The following is a 26,841-nucleotide window of genomic DNA, read 5'->3' on the forward strand; positions in this document are numbered from 1 at the left end:
ATAGAAAATAATTAGAAATCCTGTGTACAATATATTTAGGATTGTGTGCTGTTAAAAGCACCTTGTGCATGAGTTTTTTTATTTCATTGTGAAGTTTGTGTTTGTGATTTTGTAATTAGCCTGTGAAGGTACGATGACTTGTGGGTTGTATGATAGACTACATACATGTATGTACCTGACATGTGAGAAAATTTTCTCCAACCCCCATTGCGTTATGCAATATTTTTGAACTGTATCTACTCTTTATTGTGTTCAGTGTGTGACTTTATTAATCATCGTCCCTGGTTTCCTCATCGGAACGAATGTAAAATTAAGACACATGATTTCCGCGCAAACAAAACAAAATTTCAAATCGTGGTTTTGTATTGAAATTGATAGAAGATACCCCCAAAAAGTTCTTTTTCCTGGTTGTCATAATGGCAGTTTGTTTCAAAATCGGTTGAGCTGACGAAAATAATACCCGCAGACTGTGTTGTTTTGTGTGATCTGCCTACACACATGTACATGAAGATTTCGTACAATGTATGTACATGTGCTAGATTTTGTCATCTAATATTTTATATCGGGGATAAAGAATAATATAAAATTATTAAAATTAATAACGTCTTCTATTAAACAAAAATTAATGTGTTTGTACAATGAAAGTTAAATATTTACTTTGAAATTACAATTTGCCATTCGGTGCATTTTGCACACATTTGTACACAGTTGTATGTAGGCTTGTTTACAAATTCTTAGGCATTTGGTAAATTTTTCGAAACTTTCAGAATAATTTGTTTGTGAAAATATTATTGCCACATAGGCCTATAACCCTGACTAAGCAAAGTATTAGGACAACAAATGTTCTCACTAAATGCGCTGGGATTTTTGTTCTAGACAAGTTTTTCCCTGTTTCTGTTTTTGTGTCTAAAATAGTTAATGCGTGCCTACAATACATGTACATACATGTCTTCCACCATTATCTGGTTAAGTGTATAGTAAATGTATATGTTGCCTTATAATGTTTACCCAGTCAGTTTCGCTTGTGTTTTTTGTCCTTGATATTAATTTTGACATAACATAATGAACTGTAACTTAGAATGTAAAGTTCATTGCCTGGCATGCTTGGTCTAAGGACATTGAAACCCTGGCTTTTCATTCCTGTTACCAGTTGGAAATGTTCATGTACATGTACATGTAGGTGTCAGCATGCATTGCTCATTTTTCCCACTATTCCGTAACAGTATTGACATTGCGCAAGCAGCTCTTTCCATCCTACTGTTATTTTTACAAGAAAACTTTTTGACTTGCCTCTGATTCCAGCTTTGTGTCAGCTAGTGTCGCTTTAAAATCAGTTCATCTTTTTTTCTTCTCTCAACTTTGTTTCTTCCTCCTTGCAGCAAGACTCAAGACTGAAGAGCTTGAACGCCTCGTTCCGTCTCAAGAAACCGGACAGGTTAGTCACTGATTTTTTACACGAAAAAAGGCTGTTGCAAAAGCTCCCACCTACCATACAGTGTATGTAGCTACTGCCAGGCATGCAACTCTTCTTTTTTCTTTTTTTTACGTGAACAAAAATAATAATGTTAAAAAAAAAACCTTTATTTTCCTCTCTTTTTTCAGATTTTTTTTGTTTAGCCTAATATATGCCTGGCAACAACAGTGTACAACTACAATCATGTAAAATAAGCCTAGTACATGCTAACAATGCACCTACAATGTAAGAGCATAATAAACCTCAATATTTTCTAGGGTACCATTTTGGGCCTCATGTCCCGTGGCGTTTCGGCTGCCTCGCTCCGCACTTGCATTGTGCCTTTGAAAATGTTCCTCTTTTTTTTTCAACGGGCAGCTGCATGTCTGTACTGCCTGCCTGCGATGTCAAAGTAAAGTGGATCATCAAGCCAGTTTATTTGTTAAGATGATCTTCGTGTCAACGGAACTCGACACACCCATAAGGGGATATAAACACCAAGCTGACAACAGCCACTCTCTCCCATACATTGGTTTTACATCTAGGATTGCTTCGGAAACTAGATGACAACACTTAATCTAATCATTGTGATATCAGTGACTAGCTCGGCAGGATTTGAACCCACAAACTTGTGGTTGCAAGTCCTGCAGTTTTACCACTGGACTATGTACTGTGACGACACACAAAATTCACAATGCTCTAAAGATAAAGCTTCTGCTTGTTTACATTTTTTAGTTTTTTTGTTTTGAATTTGTATGCCTTACATTATACCATTTGACTTTTAAGGTGCATAATTCATAAACTTTTTATTCGTTTGCCCATTAGGAGCTTGGCTCATTGGATCAGTTACCATGGTTACACTCTGATTCTGAAAACAAAAAGCCCAACTCCAACACTTGTCAAAATAACAAACAAACTCAACAGTAATTATTAAGTGCATACATGTACATGTAAACCATCTTACAAAGTTAGAAACAGGCTTTTGTTTTGTAAGTTCTGTTGACTTTGGGTTCATTCTCCTCGCACTTTTTTGTTTTATCGTGAACAGGAAATGAACGCTTTGAGCGATAAAAGTCCCTTCCTGATGCCGCCACTATCTTTGTCAGATTCCCTGTGTGCAATCACAACTGTAGATACTGATTCCAAAAGGGCACCGGACTATTTTGTCTCCGCCTCAATATGGTAACATTGATTTGATTAGGGGGGGGGGGGTGTGCGGACAAGATGCGCTGTATGTAGCACGCCCCTGTAGCAAATCAAAATTCTACTTTATTCAAATGTCAAGTTGAGCGTTCAGGTACAGATCAGGGCCCAATTTCATAGAGCTGCTAAGCACAAAAACTTGCTTAGCATGACATTTCTTCCTTCGATAAAAATAGGATTACCAACCATATTTCCACATGATTTTCAGGATAAACAAACAACAGCTGAATACCAATAACAAGCAATATGCAACAAATTGAAATTTGGTTGGTAATCCTGTTTTTATCAAGGAAGACATATCATGCTAAGCGAATGTTTTGCGCTTAGCAGCTCTATGAAATTGGGCCCTGGAACAACTGGGCCCAACTTCATAGAGCGGCCTTAGCATGTAGAGATTATCATTACATTGTGTTAATGCAAACCTTTACTATGTCGTATTTCCAAATTAGCAGTCAACTGTCTGTAAAGCAATCAGAAAAAAATAATTTTTCGTAAAAAAATACTTATTTGTCCAATTGTCATTTTAAAGGAAATTTGAAGACCTGAAGAACTATGCTAGCGATCTACAGAGTCACATCACTGCAGTACTCAAAGTCAGAGCCGTAAGTACATGCAAGCTTTTTGTTAACACCGAATTTACGTGATGCAAAACAAGTAAAAACTAACCATCATTTTACAAACATGGACAAATTTCATTTCATGTTTTAATTCTGATTGTGAAGCCAAGGACTCTACGAAACTCAATCTAAATCAATGTACTAGCCAAGAACCACATGTACAGAAAACAGAGAAAAACAAATGTTTAGTTTTAGATGTGAGAGGAAAATCCACCCAATTAGTTTTTAGGGACAGAACACCTAAATCCACATAGTTCCCCAGGGTGGGATTTGAACCAGGGTCCCGGAGGTGCAAGGCGAGGAAAGATACCACCAACCACCATGGAGGTAGACCACTATGCCAACCTGACCACCCATATGAAGGACTACATGAAGAAAAGTATGATTTTTGAGAATCAACTGGCTCATTTTTTTTGTAGCATTTTGCTATGCTATACAAGGGAAATCTTTCAGTGCCTTGATTTATGAAGTTTACCGCTGTGCTGAAATCCCATGATATTCACCGAAGCCACAGGGTTGTGACTTAATATGCCAACAAAACAAGCTCATGTTAATTTTTTATTTTACAGTTGATTTTTTATAGTCTTTCCAGTTTTGGCTTTGGGGTACTCTCTCTGTATCATATTTCATGTGGTTAGGAGATATTTTCAGCAACTATTGATTGTTTGTCTTTCTCTTTGGAATGTTTTTTTTTTCTGGACTCCTTGACCCTTGAACCCAGCAGGGCGGGAGGAAGGAGAAGAATTTTTATGTGGCGGTGTAAAAACCACAACATTTTGTTGTTGTTCTATTTAAGATTCATGAATGTTTTCCTTGAAGCATTCTTGAACTTTGAAGCCATAATGTGATTGTTACACATTGTATGTAAACTGGTTCACCATAATGGTTTTAAAGTTGTGCACAAAGGAAAGGTACATGTTTGGTAATCACTCTTAAAGTTGTTGGCAATAACAAATGATTGGTAAAAAGCCAATCCAGCAGCTTTCGATAGTTTTCATCGTACTACATCCATCTTAAAGGGTCTATACCTTTTGTAGGAAAAAAAACACAATGTCCACAGATTTCTACTAAACTTACACAGTTTGAAGATAATGATAGTAGAAAGCTTCTCTATGGACATTTTGAAAAGGTACCCAAATCCTTTAAGCATAAAAAAAACTGAAAGTCAGAACAAAGAGATTACAAGATACATCTACAGGTGAAAAAAATGCAGTCATGTTTTAGTTTTGGCAAACTTGTGAGTTGAGCACGTACAGTACTGCCATTAATTAGGCCCTATTGAGTAACACCCAAACAGTGCCACCACACCACATCTCTGTAAAAGTTTACACAAAAAGCTAAGCAGAAGGAAACTGCACAAAATATTGTGACATTCCTGCGAGTTTCACACGTGCATGTTGTCCGATGATTGATGTTTTTCGAAGAAAACCCACATGCGTTGCAAGCCACAACACATGCAAACCTCCCCCCCCCCCCCCAACCTCATAAAATGTTCAAGCGTCACATTTTGGTCACAATCACATTCCATCCCTGAACATTTGACATGCAGACGACAGGTGGTTTGGTAGAGAGAGCCCTTGTTTTGGAGTTTGACCTTTTGGTTGACCCTTACGGATTGGCTCAATGGGACTCCTGATTGGCTGTCGGGCTATTATTGTAAAGCAGGCAGTCTGTTTGTGACGTAACACTTTGTCACTATGGTCTTTTTTATGGATTCTAAGTATATCAAAGTTGACGTATTTCTGTAAGTCTTTGTGTGAATTTCTAAGCTTTCGACTAAGCTTCTCCATAATCTTCCCTTAATGTACTTTTGTATGTCATCAAGTGCACCCTCAAGATTCACCAACAGTATCTTTGGATATGTCACTTCTTGAATTAAGAGGTTTGTCTTGTTTTTTTCCCCGCCGCTCTTTTTTAAAGTGCTGTGATAGCATCCCTGTGTGGGAGTGCTATAAATTCCCTTAAAGGGATTGTATGTTTGGTAATTGGAACGCACTGTTTCAACCCGATGTAGGTGTAGATATTAACCATAACACTAAACCTGTGAAAATTTCATATCAACAGGTGTTTTTGTTTTGAAAATATTGCCATAATCTGGAGCAGTTATGTCCGCGCAAGAATAATAATCTGAAATTGAAAAAACACAATCTGAGGAACGTTTCTGTCAGTAACGCTTTTTAAAAAGTGTTATCTTTTTCCATAATCTTAGTACTTCGAAGTTAAACATTTTTCAAAATGCATTCTAGCCAAAGCAACTGTACTGTACTGTACTTTTTATTGCCATTAAATTTTTGGGGTCGTTACCAAATAGAGACATTCCCTTTAAGTTCCATGTGGAATTCTAGGGTCAAGGCGGTGACATTGGCCTTGTTCAGGCACTCTATAAATAGCTAAACCAGGCTGCTTTATGCTTGATTGGGTAAAGGAAAAGGCCGGCACACGCCCATGATTGGAAACGCGATTAAAGGCACTGGACACTATTGGTAATTACTCAAAATAATTGTTAGCATAAAAAACTTACTGGTAGTGTTCAATGGAGAGCTGTTGATTGTATATATAACATTGAGAAACGGCTCTCTCTGAAATAACATAGTTTTTAAGAAAGAGGTTATTCTTTCTTACTCTAGAAGCCTTTCGTTAGGCATCTGAAAGCACACAAAGTTGTGCAAAAAGGTGTTTTTACTTTCATTAATCTATATGGCAACTTCGATGGCCAATTGAGCTTAAATTTTCACAGTAATGTTATTTTATGCATATAATGTTGGGATACACTAATTGTGTCCAGTGCCTTTAAAACAAGTACATGAATTGTTGACTGTCATCCGTGACATTCGTAGATCTCTTTAGTCTAACACATGGGCCCAATTTACTAAAGCTGTTCAGCAGAAAATACTGTTTTATAGTAAATTTCTTGCTTAGCAAAAAAATGATTGGGGTACCAGTCGCAACAATGCAACCTTTATGGAATGTTTGCTGATATCATGCTATTGCTAAGCAAGATTTGTCTGCGCTTAATAAGTTTTTTGTGCTTACAGGGTTTATGAAATTGGGCCCAGGTCTACAGGTAACTGAGTTAACGGGCTACACATTGAAAACATTGCAAGCTTAATTCGCATGAGATGGGCAGGAAGAGGGAGGGCTTCATGTTTTAAGCGAAACACGCAGAAGGACAAGATGTACAACTTGTTGACATCCACGGACTGGCCTGCTACGATAAGTTGCAGATTGTGTAATTAGCTGAGATGAATGCATGTCGGAAAGGGAGTATCGTGTGACTGTTTTGATGGGTACAGTATGGTGGGTGGGGATGGAAGTGGGGGAATGATTATAAAACACTGGAGTGCCAAGATATCAACCACCGCACATGCAGCAGCTGGACTAAGATGCGTTACGGCGGTCGTAACCAAACTGTTTCGATCGTTGGCTAGTCATTTACCAATGGCCAATTCAACCGAAACAGTTATTTTAGTGGGTTTTAAGGCCATGCGTGTTAGGCTTTGGGGCTCATTAATTTTTGTGAACCTTTTAAATTGTTGTCCCTGTCTCGTGTTTTTATGGTGTTTTTGGGGTGTTGTTTTTGCAAGGCTTTGGATTTGCTTTTGTTTTAAATGTTTTCTGTTGTGTGATTTTAATAGCGTTTGAGTGCAATCTCCTTTTTATAATTATATAGTTATATTTTTATCCTTGGCAGGGTTGTACACGTCTTAAAGTGACAGTCCCTGTCCAACTTGTAATCATTGTGTATGTCTTAAGATTTCAAGTAAAAAAATAAAATAAAGGGGATGGGGGAAAGGGTGGCGTGACCTTTTTATGACAGCTCTCGTCAGATACTGTAGAAACGACAGGCTGTCAACAGGTTCAAAGCTGAAGTGTTCTGCCATTCCGGCCTTATCTTTTGGACGGCTTTTATAACGGCATAAATAAGACTTAACACAGTGGGTGTTTCTCTAAGAGAAAGGGATTTCCTGTTTTGCAATAATTTGCGAGAATAATCTCAATCTTTAATATGACCGTGTTTATGTCCAAGTGGGCGGTTAGATCTGGGCCCAATTTGATAGAACTACAAAAGCAGAAAATGTTGCTTATGGAGTATAAGCTAAGCAAGAGTCTGTAGGATCCAGTCACTAGATGGTACGTGATATGGCTTTGGGTTGGTAAGCTTGTTCTGGTTAACAAAACTATTTATTTAGTTTTTGTTTGTGCTCAAGGTGCACAAAAATCACAAATCAATACAAAATAGTTCCTAAAATACTTGAATCAGGGGTCACCTGGTGAGGAAGTACATGAACAGTGCTGTAGTTTTGGTGTTATTGATTTGATAACATCTTGTTTGTTTCATAGGTCAGTAGGAAAGTCACCCAATAAACCCAACCAAGATCCTATCAAACGACTGTTTTGCTCACCAGCTTGGGTTCTGTCAGTCACTTTTGAAAACGACAATTCAGGTATAGGACTTCAGGGGGACTGTGCTTAAGCCATGCCTGAGCCACAAACTAAGCCAGAGCATAAGCGGCGGTTTTGACTATGTCCATAGAGTGCTGCTGATGACCATGATCACCCACACTGGTCTAGTTCTTGAAGACCCGTATCTAGGTCAACAGGAACTCGGGAAGATGACCAATGAACCCCAGTGGAATCCTTAATGATTAGAGTTTCCTTTTGGTCAGCGGCTTGAGTATAAACAGAGCAGAGACACGTTCCTGCTCATTATGGTGAATTAATCCTACATCCTGCTTGATACTAGTGGATCCCATAGGCCACTTATATTGGGCCTATATTTAACAGCAGTGTTACGTAACTCGGATGATTTGCAATCTCTGTGCTCATTGGTGTTGAATGATACCCCTGATGAGTGAGATGGTTTGTTTCAGGAATGTTTTAAAAGCACTGGACACTATTGGTAATTACTCAAAATAATTGTTACCATAAAAACTTGTGCAATGTGTACTTGCAAAAAGGTCTAACAAAGTGTCATGCAGTATCACACAGCGCCCTCTTCTGTTCAAACTTGTCCATGATGCAACGGTAAAGACATCAGGCACTGGTTTTATTACAGACCCAAAGATTTCATTGGATAATGTGCATTGACACATTGTTTTAACAATGTATAGTACTGCGAATCTCCATGTGAAATGTACACAAGGTCAAAGGTGCATTTGGAAGGATCCTGACATAGGATCAAGGCAGGTTTCCGGCGTAATTCACAAGCCTCAAAGTGTAGCGTCAAATGTTTAGGCTAGGGAACACTAGACTTCTTAAATATCAGAGTTCACCTGATATGCGTGTGCACCACATGTATCTCTTGACAGTCGTCTGGATGGATCCTTGTAACAGTCTAGTTCTTGTGAACTTTTAGCCTTTGGAATGATGGAGTGCTCACACACCGCAGCAACAGGAAGTTCCGTGCTGCTAACTTAAAGATGTATCCAATGTTTTTATCGTACCAGGGATTCAATTTGGGGGGGGGAGGAGGGGAATCCACAGCACCGCAGGGCTTGTAACTCAAAAGTTTTTACTGGACCAGAAATTCTTTTGACGAGAATCAAATAGAGAAACGCTTTCTACATAGTTTAATATATAAACTGTTTTTAGTGAAAAAACTGAAGGGAACATTTATCTCAGTTGCTTTAAAGCCATTGGATCCTTTCGGTAATCAGTATTGTCCAAGGCCCACACTTGGTGTATCACAACATATTATAAAATAACAAACCTGTGAAAATTTAGGCTCAATAGGTCATTGGAGTCGGGAGAAAATAACGGGAAAACCCACCCTTGTTTCGGCACAATTCGCCGTGTCATGACACGTAAATCCGTAAATCTCGATATCGAGAATTAATTTGTTTTGAAGTTTTCTAAAAAAGTAAAGCATTTCATGGAATAATATTTCAAGAGAAGTCTTTTACCATTACCTTCTGTAAACCCTGTAAGTTATTTGTAAATCTGTGAACTTTCTGTTCCAAAAGGGTCCAATGGCTTTAATGTAGGTTAAAAATTGAGACCAACAGACTAATGGGATGGTGGGTTTACCGGCCCAATGCCGGCCTGGTTTGAATCCCATGTCGGACCAGAGCCTTGGGTTATCAGTTCCTACCTGATTGGATGGGTTTCCCCATTTGGGGGTTTTCCTCCAACAATGCCCAACATCTGAAACTGAACATTTTTGTTTAGAACCACCTTAACTCATTTAGAGATTATTATTACATGGTGTTTATGCAAACCATACTATTATTGTATTTCCTTCCACCATGCAAAGTTTAAAATTCTACTGAACACTTCTTGTGTCCTATCCATCCTGCTATTGGCGCTAATTGTTGTTGGTTGTGTAATAAATAAATTTGTTAAAAAAATTTTTTTTTAAATGAAATAAAAAATGAACAGAATAGTCTCATCATTTGTGCGTTAACCATTTAATTTTTTTATTATTCTTGATCATTGCAGAAGCTAGCGGATAGGCTCTACGGCATACATAAGATTCACGGCAACTACGGCCGGGTGTTCAGCGAGTGGAGTGGCATTGAGCAGGAGATGGGGGATGGCCTGCAGAGTGCCGGGCACTTCATGGACGCGTAAGGTTCCATCTGTTTAAGTTTTTTCTTTCTCATGTTACCTTTATTGATGGATGAGAATTTCAGACTTTCATTGTATTCAAACTTTTTTTTTTGGGGGGGGGGTTATACCCTTTTTTTTTTTACCATTTCGATTTTGTAAATCCTATATAAATGCTGATGTTTACAATAAAACTACTGAAATGTTTGCGAAAAACGGGAAAATTTAGCCAATCAAAGTTCTTAATTTACAATCATTGGGGTGGCTATGATCCAATAAGTGAGGACCAAAGGATGGTCAATGAAGGAGTGGATTAGGCCGAGTAAAAAAACAAACATGTTTCACGTCCGGGTTTTTCAAAAAAAGGAGGAAGAGGGGCTTTTTATTTTTTATTTTTTATTTCAAGATGGCCGCCATTCTTTGTAAAAATGTCAAATATCCATTGTTTTTTCCACTGCTGAAATACACAAAATATAAATGAAACAATTTAGTCGAGGCATTCAGACAAGACATTGAGATTGTTTTTGCTAAGATCATTTAAAATAACCCTATTTAAAAAAAAATAAATAAAATAAATAAATGTGCATAAAAAAAAAAGGAGGCGGCCTGTAAAAAGGAACCGGGCGGGACGCTAAACATGTATCTTTTTTTACTTGGCCTTACTGGACCATAAAGGTGGTAATTGCATTCAAGTATGCGGGAAGCTTGAAAGAGCAGAATATACATTTAATAGATGTTAAATTTGCATCGGGGATAAAGAATATTAATTTTTGGTTTTTACCCATATACACCGATGTGTGTAGCACTGTATACTCAGTACTTTCCAGAGTCCTGTGAAAAAAAACCGATGCAAATTTAACATCTATTAAATCGTTTGCAGTACCCGCTGCTATAACACAGGATTCAAACTGCCTCTAGCTACCGGGCAATCTCGGTGGTCTAGTTGGTATGACACTGCTCTAGAATTGCAAAGGTCGTGGGTTCGAATCCCACCCGAGTAAAAAAATGACTGTGATTTTTTTTCACAGGACTCGGGAAAGTACTGAGTATACAGTGCTACACACATCGGTGTATATGGGTAAAAACCAAAAATTAATATTCAGAATATACATATTGTTTACACTTGACGCTGATGTGAATTCTATGCTTAATTTTAAAAGATTTGGAGCTGAACAAACTGACAAAGACAAATTTACTAGAGTAGGATTCAAACCAACGACCTCCAGATAAACGTGCCGTCGCTCTACCAACTGAGCTATCTACCTTGTTCAACCCCAAATCATTTAAAATTTACCCAGTCAGTTTCCCTTGTGGTTTATAGTTATTTGATATGCTTAATTTTACATCAAGTTTTGCAATGAGTTTTACAAACATTTGATATGATTCCTTCTTTCCTTTTCAAAATTTAATTATTTTAGCTACAAAGACTACATCGATGACTACATGAATGAGGAAGAGCAGATTGCTGATCAACTCAAGGAGTACATCTACTTTGCCGACTCTCTCAAGTAAGATTACAACCCCGCCTCCCCCCACCACCTTGGTCCACACCCAGCCAAAACATAGACCCAAGCTTTGGTGTTGTCAACCGCAGAGTATAGGTGTGAATCCCGATCATGACACTTTTGCCCTTGAGCAAGGCACTTAACCATAATTGCTTGTGAAGAGTTGGGAAGGTATGTGCGTTCTGCTCTACCAGCAACCAGCTAGGCTCATAGTGGATCGATAACAGCCATGCCTGCATCTTTAAGGACTGTTAAGTGGTTAACTGTGTTTTGTTGCAGATGGAAAGACCCCTTGTTAGTTCCCCTTGTTACTGGAAGTGATAAACTAGTTCCCTCGGCTTTGTAACATAATAGACCGAGCCATGAAGCTCCGCCCCATTGCGTATTGACCAATCAGAACGCAACGCAGGTCTGACAAATAAGGTCCGACATGCGTGCGCGTATGCTTGGCGCGCGCGGCAGATTGTGCAGAAAGGCATTGGAGAGGCTCACATGTTCTTGCTCACATGGATCGGTCTATGGGCAATGTTAGATGCAGTAATTAATTTCCTGTTATTTTTGTATCCCACTCTGTTCCTCTTTCCTCCCTCCCTAGGTCTGTGTGTAGGAAACAAGAGGTACTCCAGTACGAGATGGAAAAGGCAGAAGAGATGCTTGCCGCTAAGACACTGCAGAGGGATCAAATCCAGGTAGGAGATCATCAGGGCATGAGACTATTGGGCCTGGATTTGTAGCTTAGAACACAAACAATTATGCTTACCAGAATGATGTTACCAGCCAAACTACCTCGTCACATGAACCTGTTGTTGTCGCTAGACCAATTTTAGTGGTGGGCTAAACATCGAAGTCCACCAACGGTGAGGATATCAACAAAATTATTAATACCATTAATTATGGGGCCATCATTGCTGCTGTTCCAGCTTCAGGCACGATGCAAGGTTTCCAAACTATTCATGTTGAGGGGCCATGCAATAAGTTGAATGGCATTTTGACTGTGTTCTCTGCGTCTCAGACCAATGCACAGTGGACAATATTTTGAATTAATCTTGGAGATGTGCTGGGCGGCACAATGTATTTTGCTCACAGTGCTTGGCAAAAATTGTGAGTTCTAGGCAGGCCCGCCCAGCACCGCCCACCGTGGCTACAACACTGCCTGTGAACTAAGTTCAATTATAGCACACCTCTTGCTTGTTCTGTATTCTGGTTGGCTGAAACACGGTCACGTGGGATGAACTAATATAGGCTAGTGATGGCGCGTGCATGTTTTGCGGGAATAGTACCAGAGCGGGCAATAGTCTTTGAATATAGTGCCCGCGGTAACAGCGCCCTCTCTTGACTTGAAGTGTGAACAACAACTACAAAACTCCTTTTTTTGTTCATAATTGACATTTAAGACCGAGCTGTGTTATAAAACACATATTGGCTGGCATAATTCGGTAACTAGTGAACGTCTATTCCCCCTCGGGCCTGTGAGTGACCAGAAGAGTGGCCTATTTCCCTTGGCCCTCGGCCTCGGGAAATAGGTCGCTCTTCTGGTCACTCAAAGTCCCTCGTAGGAATAGACTAGTTATACTAGTTACCTCGTTGCCAGTCAATATGTGTGTACTAGTATCCTGCTTACTTTGGGCCTTGAGTTCTCTATGAAGCGATTGATGCACTATGCACAACATAGACAGACACATGGGTTACTGGCCGAGTAACTACGTTTAAATTAATCAAGTTTAAATCTCTCTTATACCCATTCTCTCCCTTCCAGGGTAACACACCAAGCAAATCCTTCTCCCTGCGTGGGATGAGATCTAAGATCTTCGGCCCAGAGAGCCAGGAATCCAGGGACGCTCAGGTCAAGCTTCTTGAGGAGCAGATAGAGGAATGCGAGCAACACCTGAAGAGATCAACTCAAGAATCTGTGTAAGCGACAAGCGAGGGCGCCCTCTCATATTTATCTAGCCCTTACCAAAATTTCCAACTCATTCCCAATCTGTTTTTCCAATGGGAGACTTAGGAACGCTAGGTGGCAGCAGACTTGTCCTGATCATAGACCTTATCGCAAATACCAATGCGCAAGCGCAGACTGTGGAATGAGGTGCATTGTGGGATAGATATGGATCAAATTTGGATACCAGCTAGACCACAATGCACCCAATTCCAAGCTTTACGCGCGCGCCCCAGTATTTGCGAAAAGGTCTATGCACACATTATCAAGAATAATGGAATTACCTGTAAGTCTGCTGCCACCTAAAACATCCTAAAAGTTTCCCATTGGAATTTATTGGGGCATTCCCCAATTGCGTTTTGGCACTAATTAGTTGGAACTGATAGGACCAATACTATTTCCAATTTGAAAAAATAACCAATAGGATTTAAATAACCAATGGGAAGAAATAATATTTAAAAAAAATTGCTCACATCTACGACTTCAAGGACCCACCATGGGACTTGTTAAATGACATCTCATCTGGGCCCAATTTCATGGCTCTGCTTGCTGTAAGAAACAGGGAATCCTCAGCGCTTTTGTCAAGCAAATTTCATGGGTTAGCAGGGAGTTTTGGCTTGTGTGCGTACGAAGTCCACGCTACTAGGCGTTTTATGCTTACACAGCTGGCGCAGAAATTCTAGAGAATGGTGTTAATAATTGATATAGATTTTAGTTCTTGGTCCTGGTTTGATTGGAACTCTCTTATTTTGCTGATTGACAGGTCTTTCATGGAGAGGGCCCTTGCCGAGGTGGAAAGGTTCAAGAAGCAGAGAACTACAGACCTTAAAGAGATATTCATCAACTATGCTATTCTACAAATCAAAATATCCAAAAGGGTAACCTTGACAAAAATAAAATAGATACACTTTATCATTGTGCGGCCATTTTGTTTTCTCTCATTGTTGGCTCTCATTCTTTTCTTTCACTTCCCAACACTTTTACTTTTCTTTCCCAGAATGCCTTGCTCGATCGTAAATGTGACTCGAACTATCCAACTATAATTGACTATTTAAAAATTGTGTTAGAGCTTGCGCAAAACGCGCTGTCAAAAGACGCACTGTTACCGTTACGTCTATCTGTGTGCAGTTTAGGGCGACCTCATAAAAATATAATTCATTTGAAATGTATTGCGATGAAATACATGGATTTTGTGCACTTGATTTTAAGCGCCCGCCCGACAAGCGCTGGAAAGTTTTCAACAAGCGTGCCTGTAACTTCTGTTTAGCCAATCAGGGGTGAGAGATGTCTGCAGAGATAGCGGGCAATTTGGCGTGCTGCCCATGGTAGCGAGGCTGCTCACATCGTAGTCGACAAACATTTGTGAAGTGAGAATTGTTGTCAGTGTTGCTAGTGTAACAGGAAACACGATAGACAAGAATAATCAATTTTTCGAAAAAAAAAAGAAAAAAAAAATGCCCAACATGCCCAATGTTCATTTCTGCTAAGGAAGGTTTTGTTGTGTCAATAGACGCTATTCACATCACGCAGCGCACATACATGTGCGTCTCCCGTCGGACATTTTGTGTGTCAAAAACGTGCACAAAAGGATGGTACACATGTTTACGCACCTCCAAACGATGCGCGTCTACCATTTCTGGGGAGTCCATTCCTTTTGTGCACGTTTTGACACACAAAATGGCGGACAGGAGACGCCTGTGTATGTGCGCTGCGCGTTGTGATTTGGGTCTATAAGTGACTTTCATTGCAAAAAAAGCCTTTTGGAAATTAGGCCCCCCTAATGGAGCACTCAAATTTTCTTATGTTTTAAAACTGTTTTTGTTTGTTTATGTATGCTTCCAGGGGATTGCTGTATGGACCAACACAAAGGAATGCTTTGAGAAGATGTGACCCTGCTCACATTATACAAGCAACTCATGCAGACCAGTATAACAAGAAAAATCATTCCTGAATCCCAATGCTTTCCATAGCAGTGCCAGTAACTTTAATTCTGGGCTTGGTTTTTATTTGTCAGTAGAAGTTCAAAGTTGACACTGCCGCTATCTGTGAGCATTATTGAGTAAAAACCAGTGTAGGGGTCGGGTCGCTTGTAGGGCTAGTAAATAAATTTACATCCAGCTTGTAGCTAGTGTCAGGTAAAATCACTCCAGTCTACACGTTAGGAAAGTATAATTAAACTTGCACATTGGGTCTTTGTATTATGATCTGCCTTCATCGTAGCCCTCTTGTGGTCAAGTTGAGCCAGTGCTTGAGATTGAAAGCATTATTTGTATGCAAAGTTTGATTGTCGGCATATGTGTCCTGCCAGAGACTGCTGTGATATTGAAATGCCCATTAACAAGACATTTGCAAGTTATGGGTCCTCATGATTCAGTGTCCACCCATCTGTACAAGAATTTCATTGGAGAAGAATGTTAAATTTTCTTTTTGTTTATTTTAGGTAGAATCTCAGATCAGTCAGCCTTAAGTGCACTTTGACCATTGTAAGATTAAAAACTGCAATTTAAATTGTGTAACTTATTTGTTATTGTATAAAATATGATTAAAATATTGCCAATGCGATGTTTAGACCAATGAAAATTGACTGCCAGTTTCGTGGCCAGTTGAAATGTCAGGGCCACATGGATATTTTGGCCGCATGAATACAAAAAACTTTGGTGTTTACAAAACTTCTACAATCTTAAAAAAATTTTTTTTTTATTAACACAAAAAAGTTACCTCTGAGCTGCAATGGTGTTCTTTCTTGTTTGTTCCAATAAGCAAGATAACCTTGTTTCCCGCGGAAAAAATGCATTTTGCAATAATGAAGTTTAAAAATAACTTACTGCCAGAGACATGACTCAATTTTTTAAAAAGAGGGTTCGATGTGAAACTAATGATCAAGTTACGTTGGTCTGATGGTGCATTTATTTAACAAAATAAAATATTGAAGAAAGTACAAAGTCAGAGAGAGGCAGCTCAAAGACAGTGTTGTAGTTGTCTAGATTGGTCACGGTCTCAAGACCAATTTTTCGTGGTCTTGGACTCGAGCATGCAATGGTCTCGGACGTTCTGATCTTGATCGCCCCCTTGGCCTGTCGATCTTGGTATTGGTCTTGGTCTCTGACTGCCTGGTCTTGACTACAACACTGCCCAAAGATGAAGGATGAACAGCTTGTGTGTCGAAAGGAATATTGTATTATTTTAATTAAAAATGTTTGTGTGAAAGTGACGGTGATGGGGATAAAGAGACAACATTTCAGGGGGGTATTTAATTCATTGAACCATAAATTAGTTTGTAAATTTTGTATTTCATTTGTGGTGGAAATGGTTCTAAGTGGTGGTGGGGGAAGGGGTGGGGGAGGGGGGGAGGGGTGGGGGGCTCCAACACCCTGTCCCCTGGTTGTGCCACAGCATGTAGTCACTATGCCCTGTTGCTCCATTCTAACACAAAGGGAATTTGCTTTGTTCGCGCCACTCACTTGAAACATAACCGGGCCTACAGTGTTGAAGAAAAAAGTTCACCAAAAACTACATTAGTTTTTTATTTCTTGATTCATTTTCAATAAATTAGCTTTGTTGAAATCTACTTTTAATAATTTGTGATCAGTACTGTTTGTGGTTAAGAATAATGTTATGTCATCAGTGAATTTAAAAAAAAAAAAATTTGTATGTCCTGTTTTATTTGACACTTGAAAAGTGGAAGTGTAGAGGATTTGCATCAATATAGCCGCTGAGATATTTGGGGAAAATTATAAAAAAAAAATTAGGGTTTTACCTACTAGTTGAGAATGAAATTGCAGCTTTACTCCGTTTTTGTAAGAAGCTTGATACCGAAGACTGAATTGTATAAATTTCAAAATGGAATCATCAAAGGATTTATCCAGTTGTCCAATACTTGTACAATAATTATAAGCATGTAACTTGTTTTGGGAATAAGAAACACACAACTCATTAAAGGCATTGCCGTATTTTTTTTATAATTTTTTTATTGTGGCATCTTTGAATATTGAATTGATGTAATCTGTGGTTTGAAATCAATGAAGGGATCTTACTTGATTTCTCACCTTAATTTATTTTAAAGTGGACCTGGGAATGTTTCGACGGGGCAAACCTCTTGTCAAATTGTGGTCGTAAATTGTTTCTGTGCTAAAATTGTTTGTGTGATGTAAGTGTAAAGAACACTATAAAAGAATGTTTTGTGCTTTTGATGTCATGCGGTGTGGCCCACCCCAGGTATTGGATATATATAATTAAAGTAATAAAGTCAGTACAACTATACCTGTATTTGTCATACTGCTTAGTGATTTTGGGGCGTTTCTTTTGTTTGGTTGTTTGTTGGGGGTGTTGGGGGTGTTTGTTTGTTTGTTGGTAGTTTGTTTCAATACAATGCTGCTTTTTTTTCGTCTTCAAAATTCCAAAAATAGCATTTGCAAGCAAAAAAAAAAATAATAATAGAATATTCAAACATTTTTGGAAGAACACTATTAAATTGATCCTCAATTTGTAAAATGGGACTTGTGTTTAAATTTGTAACCTTTCAAAAGTTCATTATCGTATTTGGTGGTCTTCAAAAATTATGAACAATTCAGAATGTTTTTTAAGAGTGTTTGTGCGCTGAAGTTAGATTTTAATTGCTGCCATTCAAAACAAACAATGCAGACTTTCAGGGATTAAATTCTTTTTCACGATTTTTCTCTGCTCGATGACATAATTATTGTCCGTAAAATTTAAGGTGACTATGCTGCACCTTTAAGTATTGTATTTCAAAAGTTCAATCAGCACCAGTATTTAATATTGTGTGCTGTGGAAAAAGTTTTTGGTATCGCAGTTCTATTTCCAGAGGGTTTGAGTTTGTAATTTAACACCGCCTACGATCAGTCGGTCTAGACACGGCCGCGCCAGTTCATCATCAACGCAAGTAAGCTTTTTACAAACCGAAACCAGACTACTCATGTAGTAAATGCAGCGGAGTTTCTCACCCCTTTGTGTTGTTACACGTAAGGATTTTTTTTATACATCCTTTCACCATTTCCAGCCGGTTTGTGTTTCAGTATTGTTACATTTTACAGTTTTACTGGAATTTGATAATGACATGTATTCTGTGTTACCTTGTGTAATTTCTCGGCCTTTCTCGAGCAAAATTTGGGGAAGTGTTTGTAAAAAATTGTAGACACCGAATTGTATAAAGCCCGCCCTCATCGACGCTGCATACCTAAAACACTGGATACTTTGTGTTATTTTTCATCCTTTCTTTATCAGTGAATTGTGTACACTTGGTTCTTTCCATTTGGTTTTTATAGGCATACGGAAGTAAGAGGAGACTTCATTAATGTCTGCAATGAAGCGAGCCTTCTCTGGGAGCATTGGAACTCCGCCTCCTTGTAAGTTCGATAATATAAATCAACAAAAGACGTGACAAAATGTGAAAATGTGGCCGATGTTCTTGTTTTGATTTCAAAAATGTTTACTTCTACTTGTAACTTGACAGAATCCATAAGTTGGGACTTGCATGTAAACGCCAAGGAGCATTTATTAAGTTTCTTGTTCAAGGATTGACACACTTAGGCTACTTAGCTTTCATATGTACGTCCAAACTTATGCAAGGTCCCCATGGGGCCATGGATCCTGCTGAGTAAACCAAGCAAATGTAAACAGAAACAAGTTATGGGACTGAGATTCATTGACTGTGACAACTTTTGATTTCATCTTGCTTTTACCATGGTGGAAGAACCTCCATGCTTTTACTATCGAGACAGTCAAGTCTCTATTTTTTACCTTTTTTTTTTTATTTTTTGCGTAGCACATGGACGTTCCCATTCATCCCAGCCATCCCAGCCAGTGGTTGCCAATTACCCATCATTCAATGCAGGAAAGGTCGGCAGTCCGGGAAAATCGGTACGTACCAAATAGTTCATGTTCACTTAGTTAGCTGTTCACTTGACTTTGTTGGTATTTTATGTTAAATTACATTGCATTGCATGGGAAACATTGGAAAATGTTAATTCGGTCCCATACCTTTTGTTTGACCCTCTTTTTTTAGCAAAAGTTGGTCAAATATTGCGGCTGCTCGTGGCATTTTGGTACAAGCTGCTTGCAACCGCTATTGTCTGGCTAGCCTATGGCCTCTTATTAAAAGGGCTGTGGTATTTTTTTGTAGGATACAAAACACAATGATTATGTCCACAGATGAGCCTTGGACCGGTCGAGTTGGTCATTGAAAAGCATTTGTAACCGTTTTTAATAAAATGCATATGGGTAGAAAGATGTTTTAAAAGTAGAATACAATGACCCACACAAACATGCCTCGAAATTGCACGGTTTTCCTTTTATCTTGTGGACTACCACGGTCGGCCATTTATGGGAGTCAAATTTTTTGACTCCATAAATGGCCGACCGTGTTAGTTCGCAAAGTAAAGGAAAACCACGCAATTTCGAGGCAAATTTGTGTGGATCTTTGTATTCTACTTTTAAAACATCTTTCCAACCAAATGCGTTTCATAACAAACGCTTTTTATAGGCCAACTCGTCCGATTGAAGGCAACGTGTTCCTTTAAACTTACACAGTTTGAAGATGACAATAGAACGCTTCCTATAAAATATTACTTTCTGAGGCGCTGTAGTTTTTTTCGAAAATGGGTAAAACAATGTCACAGAAAAGAAATTTTCCTCTCAGGAGACCAACATTATTTTAGCATGTGCAACGGATTTACCAGTACTGGTGTTTACACAACTCATCTTTTCTCAAAAACTTGACAACTGATGAAGCTGAAACTTCTACAGGTGAATTTATAACAAGCATCTTCATTCACAGTTTCATTCATCTTCATTCATCTTCATTCACATCTTCATTCATCTTCATTCATGTCTTTGCCAAAACTTAATCTGCAAAAGGGTTACTAAACCCTTTTAGTGTTAATCATTTTGTCACTGTCGATTTTCCTCACAGTCCAGTCATGAGGCACGCGTCCCCAAGCCACCCAAGCCTCCAGACAAGCCCCTCATGCCGTACATGCGCTACAGTCGCAGCGTGTGGGACAAGGTCAAGCAAGAGAATGGCGACCTCAAACTGTGGGAGATCGGAAAGATTATCGGCCAGATGTGGAGAGAGCTGCCGGAGGAGCAGAAACAGATCTTTACTGAAGACTACGAGAATGAGAAGGTCAAATTAAGCGTTATAGTGATGAATAAAGCTTTTTATTGTGTAAATTAGTTAACTTGCAGATACAACTATTTATCATACCCCAGAGTGACATCCGCATTTTTGATTGGCTAATAACTGACCCCCTAAACCTGTATTTTACCCTAATGCGTTGTGCACATGGCATGCGCAGTAGTATTATTGCGTAGCATTTTGGTAAGTTGTATTTACAAACATGGTGTTTCAGTGTCGGGTAAACAAACCGGTTCCTGCGTTGAAATTTAGGTTTGCAACCTTCACTGGGGCCGAAATTGAAACGAAAGGTTTAAAAGGATAAAAGTGTTTTATGGTATGATCAAAACATTATTAGGTTCGGTTTAGGGTGTGATATGGACTACATCTAATATCGGAGTCTGTACCAGGCTCGGGCAAGCGCCTTCATCTGATACAGAGTCCTCGACTAGAAAAAGTCCATATCACACCCAACCTCACCTAATAAGCTTGGGCGGTTCCAGAAATTTGGGGCTCGGTGCCGGTTCCGAAAAAAAGCTCGGTTCTGAGACATACCCGGTTCCAATTCAATATAAAACATAAGCCGCCCGTCCCGAGCTCACACACACACAATTGAGCCGATCTATTTTAACTGAAAATAACCAAGTTAATCAGACATCGGTCCCGAGCTCACACACACACAATTGGAGCCGATCTATTTTTAACGAAAATACCAGAATACCCACCCCAAGTCAATCAGACATCGTGCCACCGAGCACCTATTCTCCCTGCATTTAAACAAGTCTTTGATTTAGCCGGCAGTACGTCCGTTGTGTAGCAGTATGTCTGTAGTGCAGTACGTCCGTAGTGCAGTACGTCCGTAGTGCAGTACGTCCGTAGTGCAGTATGTCCGTAGTGCATGCAGTGTGTCGTCTCTGTACATACAAGTGTACATGCCTGTACATGCCTGTACATGCATACAGTACTGTGTGTTTTGTGCATGGATGGGGCAAGCGTTTATGAATATGGATGTATCGGCAGCCAATCACAACGTGCTGTCTATTTGAGTTTGGACTCTGTACATGTACATGTATATGCGTGAGATATACATGTATAGATGCCTATGCATTGGAGGGGGCTGTGCACTGTGTATAGTTGATACTCATGTCGGCTTGAAGCCTTTGCACACTGTATCTGCGGTCACCGCTTTCAACATCAAGCCTCAATTTCTAGATGCCGGTTCGTCGCAGGATTGGCTCCACAGAGCCTTTTATAGTTGGGACTCGGTCTTTTAAAATCGGAACCGACAAAAGCGGGTACCCGGTTCCACAGAAGAGTGGAACCGCCGGTCCGGTTTTCAATTTGGAACCGGGTAGAACCGGGTAACCGAAGGAACCGCCCAAGCTTATCACCTAATACTATAAAATCTCTTTTTGGAGGAGTGTTGGCTCGGGAGGAGTGTTGGCTCTGCTGGGGGCACCTGTACTCAAATTTTTCATGTGCACTATGGTGTATTTACTGCTATTAGAATGAAAATTGTATAAATTTTTACGATTTTTTTTTTTTCTTTTTTTTTTCTCCAGGTGGACTATACAAACAACATGAAGATTTACCACAACTCACCAGCCTATCAAGCTTGGGTCGTTGCCAAAGGAAAAGGTGACTTATTTTGCATAGTAGCTTGATTTCATAAATTTTGCCTGCGCCGTCACAACATTTGCGAAACTTGTCACAATTTTTCAGAACTGGCTGTGTTTGTAAACAAAAGGGAAGGGTACTTTTATAAAGTTGAGACCCTTTTTTTTTGCTAGCTGTCATTTCCAGAAAGATTATAGAATCTCGTCTTTAGAACGACAAAGTGAATATTTTATTTATTAGAAAAAATATATTATAATAATTGTTTATGTTTTACGGTAAAAGTTCAACAGCAGCAGGAGCAAGAAGCGAAGGAGCCAAGACCCAAGCCAGAACCCCGGATGAGCATCCAACCAGCCGAAGATGAAGATGGTAGGTCTTAAGCCAACTCTTCCTGATTTCGCAAAAATTTTCCTGAAAATCCACCAAAGTTTCCATGTTCTGATGAACAAGTATCAAAATCTCCCTGATTATGGAAATGTTTACCCTTATGAAGTAAACAAAATAATAATAATTTTTGAGAGGCACATGTGTGAATCAAGATATTCTACTTTTAAAACATTTTTCCAACCATGTAGTAATTTCATAAAAGTTGCTCTTTACAGCCAAAGGCTCCAGATTTGACGGCTATGTTCAAATCTAAAATATAAAAACTAGATTCGGTCTGTGCCTATTTTTCATTTAGATCAAGATGACGGCTTCTCAGTGAAGCACATTGCTGCTGCGCGATACCAGCGCAATCATCGATTTGTCAACGATATCTTCAGCGATGCCGCCGTACCAGACCCTCGTTCTGTCGTGACCGAGTCTCGCATGCAAGTGTTGAAGCGACAGGTTCAGTCCTTGATGCTACATCAGGTACTGAGTGCATATTGTTGCAATCTCTTTCAAAAATAAACAGTTTCTTTTTTACATGCAGTTTTTTTTTTTAAAGGTGGACTGTTTATTTCTCAGTATTTTGTGTGTAAGTCTATGACCTTGCCTTTATATTGTATGCATTGTTAATTTTTTACCTTTTGTTTTTTTTGTTTTCAGTGTACACTTTGCGGTTTCCAATTTTGATTGCGTGTGGGAGTAATAAATCATGTTTTCTTGACTTAAATCTTTTGGGACAAAAAGTGATATATTTTTCCATAACTGCAGTACTTTAAAGTGAAAAGTTTCTCAAAATGAATTATACATTCCAAAGCTGCTGTACTTCTTACCAAGTATAGCTTTTATTGCCATTAATTTTCAGAGTCGTTACCAAATATATACAGACCCTTCAGTTGAAATGTCATTCTCTGCTGTGTTTCTATAATTGATGAAGATAATTCAAATTCTTCCTTTTTGTTTAAATTGTTTTCTTTTTTTTTTCTTGCAGAAAAAATTGGAGAATGAGCTGATGCAGATTGAGGAAAAACATGAAAGTAAGAAAAGGAAGTTCTTCGAAACCAGCGATCAGTTTCACTCCTCGATTAAGAAGGTTTGTTCTAGTATTGTAACCATCGTTTCAAATTTTAATTTGTATCCACTCAATATTGACTACACCTATAATTATTTAGTAATAAACCACAAAGGTCTGACTGGCAAAAATTGTAAATAGTTAAGGGTTGAACAAAGACAGCTTGACTTGACTAGAGCAGGATTTTGAATCTGTGGCCTCGGGTTTAAGGTGCTGGTGCTCTACCAACTGAGCTAGTGTTGTCGGGTCTCCATATTTTGTCAATATCTTTGTTTGTGGTTGCCATCATTTAAAAAGAAGATCGTCAATTAGGTTATCACCAACTTTTATGGTGTTCCTGCAAACAATAATTGAACAAAAATTGATGTATCCGTTTTTGTACTAGAAAAGGCTTGCCTAAAATTTGCGACACAAGTAACATTTATGTATCAAAAAGTAAAAGAAATTCACATTCTGTGTTTCTTGGCAGCAAAAACAAAATCTTTGGTACAAAACTGTACATCTAATTATTTTTTGACACTTCAGAATTTCTAATTTGAGTCTTTCATGAAGCATAATCCCTTCCAATTTCCGTTTACTCTGTGTTTTTTTAGATGATGTTAGAATTACATCAATTAAAATTTTTCTGTTTCCCCCAGCTGTGTGATCAGAAAGTTGAGATAAAGTGGGACGAGCTTCCACCCCCTGACATTCCCCTTCCTCCCCTGCCACCGCCCATGGGGAGTATCCTGAGCCACGCCCTTCAGCGACCCACCATGGGACCAGCGTCTCTCTTACCAACACTCCCACCAATGGTACCCACACAGGTACACGTTCATCCCAGTCCGGTGCCACAGGTCGAACCACAACCAATAGCCCCAACTGCGTCGTCAGAGCTGGGGCCACCACCGGGGTCGCAGCCGGGGTCAGAGCCCGGGTCACAACCGGGGACAGCACCCGAGTCACAGCCCGGGTCACAGACAGCCCTGGAACAGCAATCACCAGAGCAGCCTTCATTGACTGGACAGCCTAACGGGGAGCAGGAACCAAAGAAAGAAGAGCTGAAGAAGGAGGGGTCAATGGAAGTTGATGAACAGAAGGAAGATTCCAACAACGAAACCTCCACCCTCCAGAGTGTTTGTCCGCCTCCCAAAACTGATGGAGGAGAGAGTGAAAGCAATCAAGGTATTTTATTTTGATGCCGGGTTCTTATGTAGCGCCTTATCACACCCCTAGGGGCGTATCAGCATGATCAAAGCACTCAGTATTTTTTCCCTGCAAGGTGTGTGGAGCTACGTTTTGAAGTATGAGACCCTATATCTATGTAATGGTTTCCAAGATGCTGTGGCGCATTATGCTGCCGATCAGACCAGGAATACCTGGGCTAACCCATTCTCTTTACGATAAGTAAACTGGGTTCTTTTACATCATTACACAACACACGGGAACTACAGCTTTATGTCCCATCCAGGACAAAGCAATGTTGCTGAAGGACACAAGTGTCTCGACCCTGACTCAAACTCACACTCTACTAATTAGAAACACTAGAGCCCGAGTCCATTCTTCTTATCGGCTCGGCCAGGACACATCACAATATTAAGCGTCTACTATTAAAATCCTCTCTAAATTCAAGTCATTACAATCATATAGTTGACGTTGTGTTTGAATCAATCAGTCAGTATTTTAATTAATTCCTGATTTGTCCTATCGCCAGACCCAGAGACGCAGAAACCATCCAACCTAGACGCTCATCCACCGCCCTTGATCAAAGACGCTGTGGAGCAACCGACTCAAGAGCCCTCTCAACCCAGCCAACTCCCAGCGGATGCAGTCTCCCACACTGCCCCTGAAGAGGAGAAGAAGATGGACAATCCAGCAGAGTCAACTGAGGTCTTGAAAGCTCCAGCGGTACCTGAAGATAAGATAGAGAGTGGTGGCAAGGAGGTCAAGACGGGGCCTGAGGAGCAGGTTGGAGGTGGTGAGAAGGATGATAAGGAGGTGGGACCGCAGGAAGAGAAAGCTGAGGAGAGTTCAAAGGATGGAGTTATGGCGGGGAAAGAAACACAATAGCTTGATTATAATCTATCGGGAGTTCAAACGATTCCAAGATGCTTGGGTTGATATAGTGTTAGATCTAAAATGCAGGTTGTCTATTTAGCTACCATTGCCCTGTGTATGGAAAACACCCGTTGTCTGTAATTTGTTTTTTATTTATGATTCATTTGGTCAATTCTGGGCACAGTTTCAAAATTATGCTTAATACTGAAATAAGAGTACTATTTCAAATACTATGTGACATGTGAAATGTGTGACTGGTTTCCAGCTCATTATTGCTATTAAGCAGGAAATTCTTGAGCAATATTTTGTGTTTGAGCAGCTCTATGGAATTGGACCCAGGTCTTGCTATGCATCCAAGTTTAAACTTAAAGAAGCCATTCGGTAAATGTATGTGTTGAGACCAGCTGCCAGTTGACCGTTTCATTTGTACATGTCCAATGGTGTATTAGTTATTTCATGTAATATGTTTGGTTCACAAAAAGTGCAGATACTGGTCTTTGCGTAGACTTGTGATAGACAAGTCATTAATGGTTTGTCGCGTTGATAATCAAGTCGTGATGTTGGCGTAATTATTCAGGGCTCACCGCGATTGAATGCTGCTCGCGTGAGATCACTTCTGTCATGCAAAGCTGCTGAGTGCAGACTACTCCCCCATTAACAAGAGTGCATGAGAACTGTAGTCTTGTAGGGGCCAGCAGTCTCTCAAGAATATCCCCCATGTCATGCGAGTCTCGGGAGTCGGACAGATATAATCGCGACAGACATTGAATGAACTGTCCATGAGGCTAGTTTTTTGCGTAAGCAATTAAACCAATGTTGTGTGCATGCTGTTTGTTTAAAACTCTTGACTCACTGAATACTTCTCAAACAATAAATCTTGTTTACATATTTATTTCCTATTTGTGCATGCATCAGTCCATTCTGCCTTGTTGATGTTCCAATACCAAATGTAACAAAATGTTGATATGTCCAGGTTTGTTTGCTTCGTTTTTTTAGGGGTAAGGGCTCTTTGATAAAAGGCACCCTATATGGAAATTGTAAATCTCTACTGGAGTGTTTCAAGGGCATGGAGGCAAAGGTCAGGGGGCATGGAGGCACTGACCTTTGTTGCCTCCGTGAAGTAACGGGCCTGTATGTCTCTCTTTTGACAACCATGTAAGAGAAAAGTTAATTTTAGGTGTTCACAACACATTGCTATTAAAGGTGAAATAAAATGTTAATGCTATGAAACAGGAGTACATATTCATGTGTTTGGCGTTGTTTATATTTGTAAAGATTTGGCTTACCATGGGGTATTTACAATGTACATATGAAAGTGTTTTATACAACAGATAGAGACCCCCCCCCCCCTTTG

At 39.5% G+C, this 26,841-nt stretch overlaps 2 protein-coding genes across 5 annotated transcripts in view; both read left to right on the forward strand.

The window, feature by feature from the left end:
- Nucleotides 1-16,258, forward strand: part of LOC117288297 (sorting nexin-4-like) — a 29,348-nt gene extending 13,090 nt beyond the window's left edge. For all 4 annotated transcript variants that reach the window (XM_033769098.1, XM_033769099.1, XM_033769100.1 and 1 more), the window contains 8 exons: nt 1,380-1,435; nt 3,186-3,258; nt 9,712-9,839; nt 11,238-11,327; nt 11,920-12,013; nt 13,081-13,235; nt 14,024-14,138; nt 15,103-16,258. In XM_033769098.1, the coding sequence (XP_033624989.1) occupies nt 1,380-1,435; nt 3,186-3,258; nt 9,712-9,839; nt 11,238-11,327; nt 11,920-12,013; nt 13,081-13,235; nt 14,024-14,138; nt 15,103-15,150 (759 nt within the window). In that variant the 3' untranslated portion in view covers nt 15,151-16,258. The remainder of the gene's footprint in view (nt 1-1,379; nt 1,436-3,185; nt 3,259-9,711; nt 9,840-11,237; nt 11,328-11,919; nt 12,014-13,080; nt 13,236-14,023; nt 14,139-15,102) is intronic.
- A 1,897-nt stretch (nt 16,259-18,155) lies between these two features.
- On the forward strand, nt 18,156-26,729 carry LOC117288370 (TOX high mobility group box family member 2-like). Its single transcript, XM_033769208.1, has 10 exons — nt 18,156-18,239; nt 18,543-18,623; nt 19,043-19,137; nt 20,189-20,401; nt 21,955-22,030; nt 22,292-22,378; nt 22,692-22,864; nt 23,370-23,471; nt 24,089-24,614; nt 25,144-26,729. The coding sequence occupies exons 2-10, from the start codon at nt 18,572-18,574 to the stop codon at nt 25,497-25,499; spliced, it is 1,680 nt and encodes a 559-aa protein (XP_033625099.1). The 5' UTR covers nt 18,156-18,239; nt 18,543-18,571; the 3' UTR covers nt 25,500-26,729.
- Nucleotides 26,730-26,841: the final 112 nt, after the last annotated feature.

This window comes from Asterias rubens, chromosome 3, assembly GCF_902459465.1.
Source record: "Asterias rubens chromosome 3, eAstRub1.3, whole genome shotgun sequence".
Classification (NCBI taxonomy): domain Eukaryota; kingdom Metazoa; phylum Echinodermata; class Asteroidea; order Forcipulatida; family Asteriidae; genus Asterias; species Asterias rubens.

What these genes read in the sequence shown, in the direction of transcription:
- LOC117288370 (XM_033769208.1), top strand. Translation starts at nt 18,572, where the DNA reads ATGTCTGCAATGAAGCGAGCCTTCTCTGGGAGCATTGGAACTCCGCCT. An exon ending in CATTGGAACTCCGCCTCCTT is followed by an intron (nt 18,624 to 19,042) that starts GTAAGTTCGATA and finishes TTTTTTGCGTAG; the next exon opens with CACATGGACGTTCCCATTCA. An exon ending in AGTCCTTGATGCTACATCAG is followed by an intron (nt 22,865 to 23,369) that starts GTACTGAGTGCA and finishes TTTTTCTTGCAG; the next exon opens with AAAAAATTGGAGAATGAGCT.